Source organism: Parasteatoda tepidariorum, chromosome 1 (genome assembly GCF_043381705.1).
Source record: "Parasteatoda tepidariorum isolate YZ-2023 chromosome 1, CAS_Ptep_4.0, whole genome shotgun sequence".
NCBI classification, from domain to species: domain Eukaryota; kingdom Metazoa; phylum Arthropoda; class Arachnida; order Araneae; family Theridiidae; genus Parasteatoda; species Parasteatoda tepidariorum.
In genome coordinates, this window is record NC_092204.1 from 25,940,466 (window position 1) to 25,952,667 (window position 12,202).

At 27.7% G+C, this 12,202-nt stretch overlaps 1 protein-coding gene across 1 annotated transcript in view; it reads left to right on the forward strand.

The window, feature by feature from the left end:
• Positions 1-10,132, forward strand: part of LOC107438400 (nuclear pore complex protein Nup75) — a 35,152-nt gene extending 25,020 nt beyond the window's left edge. The window contains exons 20-23 of the mRNA XM_043052942.2: positions 516-616; positions 1,077-1,176; positions 5,048-5,165; positions 9,946-10,132. Of these exons, the coding sequence (XP_042908876.1) occupies positions 516-616; positions 1,077-1,176; positions 5,048-5,165; positions 9,946-10,056 (430 nt within the window). The 3' untranslated portion in view covers positions 10,057-10,132. The remainder of the gene's footprint in view (positions 1-515; positions 617-1,076; positions 1,177-5,047; positions 5,166-9,945) is intronic.
• The last annotated feature ends 2,070 nt before the right edge of the window (positions 10,133-12,202 follow it).

Here is a 12,202-nt window from a genome sequence, read left to right on the forward strand (position 1 = left end):
GAACAAAAATGTTTAGTGTAGATTTAGTTACTTTAGTTTTAAAGCAATAACGGCTAGATCTAATTATTCCAAAAAACTAGAACATTGTTTACAGGCAAGCAATTTAATTTTACTCCTTAAAATTGCTCTAATTTGAATTTTGTAAACGCTAATTGTTTATATTTCTGTATTATTCAACTTTTGATTACTGAGAGCTAGTATAGAAAGTTGGTACCTCTGCGTACATATAGAATAGAATTCTTGAAAAAAAAATTAAATAAACATTTTTGCACATTAAGGGTCGTAATTAGTATTAATCTATTTTTATCTCTGATTTTGTAATATTTTATTAGCTTTTAATTTTATTGGTTATTAATTAATCTAAATGCTGATGTGTAAAATTGAAAAAGTTAAACTGTATGAATTATGTAGAAATAGAATTCCAATTAAAAAACTTTTTTTTTATCTATTAATAATTTATATGTAAGCAAATTTGTATTCATTACAAAAAAAAACAATGTATTTTAACTTAATAGGTGGCTGAAAGATTATGCTGATCGTGGAAAAGGTGAAGGCTTTGAAATTTTTAGAAACATGGGCTCTTGTATGCTGGTCAGTGATAAGTTGACATTTGTTGGTAAGAACTAAACTATAATTTATCCATATCAGTTAACTGATTTTTAAATCAGTTGATTTTTTTTAAAAATATGACCCATTTTACTATATGCAGGTCCCTATTTAAAATATGAATTCTCTACCTTTTTACACCTTCAGTTATTAATAAAGACGAAAGAGAGAATTCTTTTATAGTAAAGTTTGGCTATAATTTTGCTTACATAAATCTTCGAGTGCTATTTTTTTGCTGCTCTAAAAAATTACTGGTCTCGGTTAATGTGTTGTAAGTTTTTATCATGTCCGCAATTTTTGATGTGTCAGTGTGCAAACAAAATTGCTGAGATTAATGTTACTAATTCTTTTACTAATCTATTTATTACATTTTGTCCAATTAGAAACTATTAGTTATAGTATTTTGCATGTTTTTGTTTTTATATGAATTTTGTGGTTCTCTTTCAAATAAAAAATAATAATAATTTCAGGAAAATATTGTGAATTCCATAAATTGTATGAAGACCAAGATTTAAAGGCAGCTGCAACGTTACTGATTTCTTTGATAGCATCAGGATTAGCTCCACCTAAGTAAAAAGAAATTATTTTATATTCGTTTTTTTTTTTCATTTACCATGAATTTTTTTTTTTTAACTTTGCTAGTTATTCAAGAATATACTACAATTATTTAAAATGAATTTATATCTTTTACTATTCAAAGCTATAAACTTAGGATTATAATTAAAACTTATTTTAAAATGTCCATTAAATATTGCTGACTTGAAATATGTATTTTTCAGTGAATGTAATATTGTTCTTGTGTTTTTTTTCCTTTAGTTTATTCAATGTTAAAAAATCTCTAAAATTATATGTGGGGCTATATCTTACGTATTCAGAGATGATTGTGCTCCGGAAAAAATCCGGACTTCCGGATCTTTTATTAACAGTGATCTGCACGTTTTCGGAGTTCCAAAGTACAGAAGTTTCAAGTTATGTTTCATTGCAAGTTATATTAAAAATTTAATATTGGCAAACAAAATTTTTTATTTAAATTTTATTTTGTTTTTTTATTTATTTATTTATCTTTGATATTTTCTCAGGAAGGCTTTCTCATTCTTTGTTGGCAAGCTGAGAGCAGTATAAACAGATCCCTCTTTAATTAATAATTTTTATTTTTTTTTGTTCTCTAGAATATCGTTGATCACTAAATTTCTCATTTCAATTAGAATTTGTTCACGCAGTTTGTTTATTTATACTATTACTAGTGCATTTAAAGGTATGACTGCACCTCATAAATATGGAATCAAACATGCAATTTATTTGTCGATGAAGTATACTTTATTCAATTAATTCATTGTTTTTTATTATTATTAATTTATTTCTTTATTTACTTATTGTGTTCATCTGGCCATCCTAATTGATACTAAATAAACTAATTTGAATAGGAAACTTTATCTTAATTCAGAATTTTTTCTAAGTTCTTAACTGGTCAACTTATCAATATCAGATTTTTATTTCGACACTATCACAAGTGCTGTGATAAGCGATGACTCTGTAATATGTCCAGACATTGCAAATGATATAATTAAATCAATAAATTTAAATGTGAAACCTTTCTTTATTTGCTATTATTAAATTTATTTATAACTGTGCGCTTCTACCTCAAAAATATTGGAATGTTTTTTTTTTTTTAAAGAGACAACGTGTGTTATTCACACATTTGTTGCATTGTAAATACAGTGGAAAGTTGCGTATCCGGAATCGGCGGGACTTTCCGAAGTCCGTATATTTGATTTTTCCGTATAATTGACCTCCAAGGTAAACAAAGCTTAAAATGATCTGAATCTAAGAAGCAGAAAATAAACATTATTTTTCGGGCAATAATGTTTTAGTATTAGAATGATATCTAATCAATCATAAACAAAATATTAGAAAAAAAATAATTATTGCTATTTTAAAAATAAATATAGAAAACGAAAAAAATTCACAGTTATGAAAACATTAATTGCTCTCTCCGGCATTTTGAACTAGAACGATTCAAGCAAGAAGGGGAAATTCCCGTCATTCAATAAGGTGGGTAGGTGGAGAAGAAAAATTCATTTCCTCCTTACTTGTCATTCAAGTTGAGGGCGGGGTAGTGACAAATTCTTATTTTCTCTCCCATCATTGGCTATCAATCAAGCATAAAGGCGTGGCATGCTNTCAACTTCCCTCAATAGTCGAACATATTTCTCTACAGAAAATAAAAATGATCGGTATTTGCGGACATTTCTGTTCGTATCTTTGGCATTTCCACATTTAAAACTTTACTCTTTTCTGAAAAAAAGAGAAATGCATGTGGTGAGTTACCGAAATGCAAGTATGCATTTCAATGACTCACCACATGTTATATGTTTCCAGACATGCCTCCACATGTTATGCGTTTATAAGTCACTAAAATGCAAGTATACATCAAGATTAATACGTTTCTGCCGGTTTCATTAAAAATGTTTGTACCAAAAGTCAGCATAATATGAAACGTTACGGTGACTGTTTCAAAATCTGCTAATTTTCACTATATTCACTCCTTGTATAAAAAACTTTGCTTCAAATTGCGATATAAAGCAGAGATGCCAACTGTTCCGGACACACCAAGATAATTAAAAAAACGGTAAATAACTACAAAGTAAATTTTGCAAATATTTGACTATTTTTGCTTGCTTTTTAAAAGTTATAACATGACATAAGTACTATAAAATGGTAAATTATGTAAGCCCTTATTTAGAAATACTGGTGTATAAAAATCTGCTAAATTGAATTTATTAAACCAAGAATCACAATTGATAAACTACCACTTTAAAATATATATTTGCTGTCCGGAGCAAGTTGGCGTTTCTGCTTAAGTACAATTTAATTTTGATTCATTACAGATTATTGTGTAATATTTTTATTAAATAAAATTGTTTTAGGATCACTTAGTTTTTGAAAAGTTGTTCTTTTATTTCTTTGTTTATTTATTTTTATTAATAAGTTTTCCATTTACTTTTTCGTATCTTGCAGCTTTGTTTCATATTTTAGGATAATTTATTTATTTTTTAGCTAAGACTAAAACACTGTGATTTTATCCTTTATTTATTTATTTTTTTGTTAGTCTGTTGATTTATGTTGATAAAGCTTGTCTGTTGATTTGTTAATTTCTTTTTAGTATGGTTCGTTATTTGATGTTATAAATATGCTTTTTTAATTTTTTTTACATAAATTTTTATTTATTATTTCAATTAGTATTTTTACAATTTTATTGTAATATTATTTTTTTTAAATTTTATTTTGTCTAATTAATATTTTAAGCGTTGCTTATGTATTGGGTATTTTAATTGTTTATTGTGTTTTTGTTTTCAAAAAAGTTCTTACATTAATTAAAATTTTAATTTTACACAGATTATTTATATATTTTTATTATTTTTTTAAATAACTTTGAAGATATAAACAAATAGTTTTTTATTGTTGCACTGTAAATTCCCCTAGTCTTATTTTCCCTTTTATTGATTCATTGCAATTATCAGATCTGATGTACCGTATAAGTTAAAGCTGAATGTATAGTTTAGGTTTGATATTAATGCTGCAACTGAATTCAAGTATAAAAATTCCTGTATGATTTATTTAAAATTATTAGAAGTATGAATTTTATTATGCAACTTTCTTTTCTGTAAATATTTTCTCCGGTAGATACTTCAGAACTCCATTTTCAACTGTGGAACTAAAAATACAGTTTATTTTATTTTTTATACGGTTTTTTATACTTAAAGTTTATTTTCAAGATTAATTTGCATTTTTTATCTGTAAATGGTTATTCTGATCATCGACTCGAGAACGAAAGACATATTTATAAGTTTTATTAATTGTTTCTCCAGGTCTTTCATAGGTATATGTAAAATTTTAAGTATGTTTTAAGAAAAATAAGAAATATTAAGAAGAAAGAGAAAAAAAGCTGGTAAATTTTTTTTTCTAATTGTTCAATTCAAACTCTTGCTTTTTTCTTTTTTAGGAAAATTATAGTTATGTGTATAATAATAATAAATATCATTTGTGACAAAAGTAAATTAATACATAATTATTCATTTAAATTATGCTGCATATAATTTATTTAAAATTTCATGTTATGAAAATATTAGTAATTTCATTTTATAAAGACATAAATGTTTTGAAATGCGTCATTAATTACTCAAGCAATTTGATTTTTACTCATGCGATTTTCAGGATTTTTTAGCTGGGCTCACAATTATTTCTGTGTATTGCGTGAAAAAAAATTAGGAGAATGATTGTTAATTTTTGAATAAAATCTACTTTATTTTATGATTGGGTTTTGGTTTTATATTAATAACGTTTCTGCAAGTCATGTTATCTGTTCTAAGAATATCCTTAATTTATTATTATCATTGTGTTTGCTATAAAAACAAAATTCAAACTATTTCTTTCTTTCTAGTTTTCAATTGATTCTGCTTCTGGATGCACTTCCTTTATTGGAAGCTCCAGTTTCAATATTCTCTCAGAAAGATACCTATCGCCTCATGGAATGTTTAGAAGAATCTAAGAAAAATTCAGTAAGTTTAACCTTTATGTAAAAAGTTGAGTCTTAGTCTTAAAGTTACCCAATTTTGCATTCTAATGACTTTTCCCCCCCTTTAAATAAAGTGATTACAAAATAAATTCTTGCATTTCAACAACTAACAAACCCCAAGTTTATGAAAAATAAATATTACACTTTTTTATATCTATTAACTTGTCTCCAAAGGTAAAAAAGAAAATAATTATTTTATTAATTATCTGAATACCTGTTCTTGTTAAGAGATAATAAATGAAAAGAAAATTAATTAATCTGTATTAATCAACATTGTGAAATTAATCACAAAACTAATAAAAAATATTTAGTAACATCAACCTAAATTTTGATGGTGTGTTTGAATCCAACTATATAATTAATGATAATAAAAAACAATGTTTCATTCCAATCTGTAAATAAGTTTACCACAAAAGCAAGACACCACTAGTGATCAACATAGACAGGTTTCATTTTTTTTTTTATCGCCAAATAGAGTTTATCAGCTATTTTAATTCTGACTATCCTCCTACTATTTGATGTGTTTAAATGTAATTTGGAGCTTTGTTCTTGATAAGAGTACAAGTTTCAATTATTGTCTGACCCCCTACAATCAGTATTTTGTGCCAAAGGGTCAATCAAAATATTTTCTACTTTCCGACTTGTCAGATTGTCTAATTTTTTACCAAAGTTCTAGGTTGAATTGCAATATAAATTGCAATCTTTTTCTGACCCTTAATTGCAGAATTTACTTTTTTTGTGTGAATTTTTGACCACTAGAATGAATTAGAATGTTGAAAAATTTAAACTGGATTGTGTTTCATCCATTATACCAGTTGCAGTTAATTGTTGGAAAGCATCTCTAGCAACAATTTTACTTTGATCCCAGTTCAATTCAAAATTGGCTCAGTATAGGTCCTACATGAACATTGCACCCAGGGACCCATATTGGGATGTCTAGATTTTTCAATATTGTTCCTATATCACGCCAATATCGACCTATATACTATATAGGGCTGATGCTGGTTGTTAAGTTGCTGTAAAATATAAGGTAAATCAGACAATTCTATCAGGGTGCGTAGCGTTTTTAAAAAGTGCTTAAAGGTGCTTATTTTTTATTTACGTTTCTTAAAAGCCCTTAAAGGTATTTTTTTTTTTATTCAGGGTTTATAAAAAGTGCTTAATTTTCTACCTTTTAAAAAGAGATTTTTTATTTGCCGCGTCAATTGTCGTTCTAAATTACAAAAAATGCATGATTTTCTCTGAATATTTATCAGGAACTAGTTATTTTATTATGATTAATTAATGTTTTAGAAAATGTTTTGGAATTTTATTGATTTCATGTTTATAAATTGAGAAATTTTAACAATAGAAAAAAATAATTTTTATTACTGTACAGATCCTAATTATGATTTTTTTTTTTTTGGAAAGTGATTAAAAATATTTTTTGAGTGCTTAAAAAGTACTTAAAACAGGGCTGATTGTGCTCCGGAAAAAATCCGGATTTCCGGAATTTTTGCTAACAGTGATCCGGAAGTTTCCGGAGATNCAAACACCCTAAAAAAATTTGAGAATACAAACATTAAAATCTTTTAATAATATTGAAAACTCATTGGATTGCATTTTTTCAAGGGAAACAATTTATTAATAACCACTTATAAAACACTTGTTATTCTTCAAATTTCTTTTTCAATACCTTCAATCTTAAAGATAAAACATCATTATTTTTTATTTTAAAAATCATACGTAGGAAACTGATTTGATGAGCTTTTATATAACTGAGCATCATTACAAGGATGCCATATAACGATACTAAACAAAGACTTCTAAAGATTCAAATTATTTAACAAGGAATCTTACCTTGTTTCAGTTCCAAGCTGTCTTCACCCAGTATTCTCTTCCGGTTCTTTGGTTGTAGATAACTAAATTAACACTTATGCTGAAAAATACTTTGCACAAAGATGTTTAAGAATTGTATTTAATAATTAATCATAATGAAAAAGAGGGAAAGCTATTTACAGATGAAAAGAGTTGTAGGTTGTTCACCACAAATTCTAAGATACACTATGCTGGTGGAGAAAAAGTTCGTAATTGAATGTTTCTGTATTTGTCCACTAGGGGGGGGGATCGAAACATTCTCAACAGTCGTTACTACTTTTGGTAGCTACTAAATTTCAGTAGAATTTCTGAATGATAAACAGAAGAATCCTCTAGTTTTAAAAATGATCTAAACAGGCATTATTAACATCATAAAACTAGCATTTGTGATTGTACTTGTAAAGGAAGACAATGCATATGGGAAAAGGAAAGATGTAGGAGTGATGTTAATTCCTAAGTTAAACTGTATTTACTACCATTTATTTATTTACTATTATTTATTGCTACGTAATCATTCACGCGGACTTCATGTCGTACCCACGTTATGACTTGCGCATGCACGCACACTTGAAACCGAGTGCTCCAATTCGGATGGAGAATCCTTATGAAATGTTTTTCTTTTTAATTTATTTTAATTTTATTATTGTTTATTTTATTTTACTTCTAACACTTTTTTGACGTAGGGGGTACGGGTACTTTTGTTCTGAGTTCAAGGTCAAGTTGAATTCAGTCGATGATGTGGGAAAGTACTGATTGTTTCGATTTACACCTGTTTCTTTTTGGGTTTTTTTTAACGCTAAAACTGTTTATAAAAAGTTTTTTGTTTTTCAATGATATCACTGATTGAATATGAATTTTTTGAGCGCTTGAAAATTTTTTTAAAGTGCTTGAAAAGTTTTTAAAAAGTGCTTATTTTTGTTTCAAAGATTTGGCTACGCACCCTGTGTGATTTTAATTTGGAATGTCTTATTTCAATTTTTGAACAACTTTAGATGGTGGTTAGTGCCTGTTATATTTTCGAATAATGTCTTACTGAGGATGGACCTTTAACATGAGCTGTCTGTTTTGAGAATCATTATTTTTTATTAGATTCAGAGTATTTAAACGTGTAAACTGTTTATATATTATACAGTCATATATTATACAGTTATATATTATACAGTTATATATTATACAGTTATATATTATACAGTCATATATTATACATTATACAGTCAAACCCCGCTGTAGTGAACGAAATGTTCGGTCCCGTGCCTTGCTATACACGTATAATGTTATTTTTTATGGATATAGTGAACCAAAAATGTGAGGAAGTTGGATATAATGAATTTTTTTCTGTCTTTGACTGATTTTTTTCGTCATTTTTTTGTAATAATTTTGAAATTTCTACTTCAAAATAAATACATACACCGATTTTTAAAACCATCTATAGAGGGGAATGTAGCGATAAGCATTTTTTCTTGTTTGCTTATTTTGTCTCACTTTCCCATCCCTAAACAAACCAAGCAAATGTTTCCAACCCAGGCAGATGATGGTGCAACTGTAAGATGTCAGGGGGATCAATATGCATTTTTTGTCATAGGGAATGAGTCATTATTGGTCAAATGGTTGAACACTAATATGTGTTGATAAGGCCCTCATTTCAACTCCTTTTTGCTCTCAGTTCAGTTTAAAAAAGCCTGCAAACAAGTGTCTCAAATTTAACTATGGCGAGCAATAATCGTAAAACGTTCTTCATTGATGATAAAATGGGCATAATCAGAAAAATTGAAGATGGATGCAATCAAGCTAATATTTGCAGAGAATATAAACTATCCAAATCTGTAGTTTGTAACAGATGAAAAAATTGGCTGTTAATAATTTCTGCTCATGAAAAAGATGCCAAAAAAAGTTGAGAAAAGCAGATCACAAGGATGTTGAAGAAACATTACTGAAGTGGTTCAGCTTTAGAAGAAGCCGCAGTATCTTAACAAATGTCAGTTAATTTGTTAAGCGATTTTATGATACTACTTTTATGTCCTAAAATATGTTAGGTTAGACAGGTTTAAAAAGCGGAATAACAGAAATTCAGGAAGAATTATCGGGAAGTGTTTCCATATCTTATGTTGAGGTTTGCTCATCAGCTAAAGATTACTAATTTTTTTTTGTACACAAGAAGAAGAGAAATTAAAAAATAACATATTTTTTACTACTACATAATATTTTTCAGTCATTTATTTGAATAATGTGTAATAAAAGGGAGGATTTAAGGAACCATTAATTAAATTGCCTGCGTAACGGATATAGTGAACTCCCGGTTATAGTGAACCGAATGTCGGTCCCTTGAAGGTTCACTATAGTGGGGTTTGACTGTATATACATATATATATGGGTGTAGACTTGTCATCTGAAGTTTGCTAGATAGTATTTTGTATGTTTTGGTTAGTTTTGCAAAGTTTTTTGTCCTAAACATTTTATTATTGTATATTACGGTACTATCAATAATAATGAATTGAAAATTTTAGCAAATTTAATTACAATAATAGTTTTATTTGAACTTTTAAATGAAATCAAACTTGGCTTACTAAGAAATTTTTTCATCTGGACTTTGCTGGATAGTATTTTGTATTTGGGATTTTTGTGATTTTCCTAAACATTTTAGTTTTATATTTAGGTACTATCAATTATAATAAATTGAATAATTTAGCAATTTTAATTGCAGTAATGATTTTATTTCAATTTTTAAATGAAATTAGACTTGACTTTACAAGAAAAATTGCTCGGTCTTTTTTTATTGGAAGTATGTGGGTCTGTGAAAGCGCTTCATTCTCGTTTCATCAGATCTGAACCCATTAAAATAAATTTATTGAAGTATTTAAAATTTTTTTTTTTAATGATTACTCAAATAATTTTGCTTTGAATTGCAGATTAAGGATCCGAGTGAACAAGAAAACATAATTAGACTAGCATTGATTAGAAACTTAGCTCGTTGCTTCCTGGTAGAGACTGTTGATTCTGAATCAGAAGAAGAATTTTAACAACAGCTTTTTTTTTCTTCTTACTTTGTAAATTTTATATGTTTTTATACTTTTGTATTAAATTATTTATGGAGAATTTTTGTAGTCTGTTACTTGAAAACTTGGATCGCTCTAAAAAAAAAAAAGAACACTCACTCCTTGTAACAATTTCACAACCCCCTTCCCCACCATGTGTTATATCATTTGGGGATGGCTTCTGTCCTGACGAATTACCTTCAACAAGAATCAATTTGTAAAATTTTGCTTTATGCTTTGTATTTGAGTTTTATTTTCTGGGTATCCGCGCACCTGGAAAGTCATGAAAAATCATGGAAAGTCATGAATTTGTGTATTTAACAAAATTTGTCATGATTTTAACTTTTTTTAAAAGAAATCATGGAAAGTCATGGATTTAGGTCGCTGAAAAATTTTATTTTTAAAATGGAATTCCCCACTCAGCGTCATATTTTATAAAAATATGAAAAGTTTTTATGTTATGGTGTTCTTTCAAAAAATGAAAGAAAAAACATCATTTCTACAGCAGAGTATCTGTTAAACTTCTGTGATTTCAGTTGTGTATTATTATTTTTATTTTATGAATTTAAAATTCTAGCTGAAGCAACCCAGTCATTGGCAAATTTTTTTTATTCCGAAATGAGAACAGAAAAATCAGGAATATTTCTTTCCTTTCTGATGAACAAGAAAAGTATCTTTAGAATATAATTCAGAAAAAAAGAAAAACGAAGTTATTTACTCAGCTATTTTTTTTTAGCTATTTTATTGCTTAACTCTTTCTTTACTCTGTTTTTTAAATTTAAAATCAATAAATATCAAGATGCAGAGTATATCTGTTTTGGTTATACCTATCATTTTAATTAATGTTATTATAATGCTTTTTAAATATATTATTCTGTTTTTGTCGGAGAAAGTAGTAACTTCGTTAAGTCATGAATTTGAAAATCTAAAATGTAGCAGATACCCTGTATTTTGTACCCTGTATTTTGTAACAAGGGTTGAACGGCCGATTTGATTCTGAGTTTAGGACTACCAATGTTCAACTCTGTAGCCTTGTAAGTTTGAACCCGATCCGGAAGATAAGGGATATCCTTGATTAAGAATTGGGATAAATTTGCCTTGGAGGAGAATTTTTTGTTAGAACAAAACCACATTTACACTACAGGAGAAGAAAACCTTTTACGGTTAGCAAGACACTAAAGGAACTCCAACAACATCAGCATCTTTTACATCAGCAGTTTTTACGCATAACAGTTTTTACAGTNACTAGCATTGATTAGAAACTTAGCTCGTTGCTTCCTGGTAGAGACTGTTGATTCTGAATCAGAAGAAGAATTTTAACAACAGCTTTTTTTTTCTTCTTACTTTGTAAATTTTATATGTTTTTATACTTTTGTATTAAATTATTTATGGAGAATTTTTGTAGTCTGTTACTTGAAAACTTGGATCGCTCTAAAAAAAAAAAAGAACACTCACTCCTTGTAACAATTTCACAACCCCCTTCCCCACCATGTGTTATATCATTTGGGGATGGCTTCTGTCCTGACGAATTACCTTCAACAAGAATCAATTTGTAAAATTTTGCTTTATGCTTTGTATTTGAATTTTATTTTCAGGGTATCCGCGCACCTGGAAAGTCATGAAAAATCATGGAAAGTCATGAATTTGTGTATTTAACAAAATTTGTCATGATTTTAACTTTTTTTAAAAGAAATCATGGAAAGTCATGGATTTATGTCGCCGAAAAATTTTATTTTTAAAATGGAATTCCCCACTCAGCGTCATATTTTATAAAATTATGAAAAGTTTTTATATTATGGTGTTCTTTCAAAAAATGAAAGAAAAAACATCATTTCTACAGCAGAGTATCTGTTAAACTTCTGTGATTTCAGATGTATTATTATTTTTATTTTTTTATTTTATGAATTTAAAATTCTTGCTGAAGCAACCCAGTCATTGGCAAATTTTTTTTATTCCAAAATGAGAACAGAAAAATCAGGAGTATTTCTTTCTTTTCTGATGAACAAGAAAAGTATCTTTAGAATGTAATTCAGAAAAAAAGAAAAACAAAGTTATTTACTCAGCTATTTTTTTTATAGCTATTTTATTGCTTAACTCTTTCTTTACTCTGTTTTTTAAATTTAAAATCAAT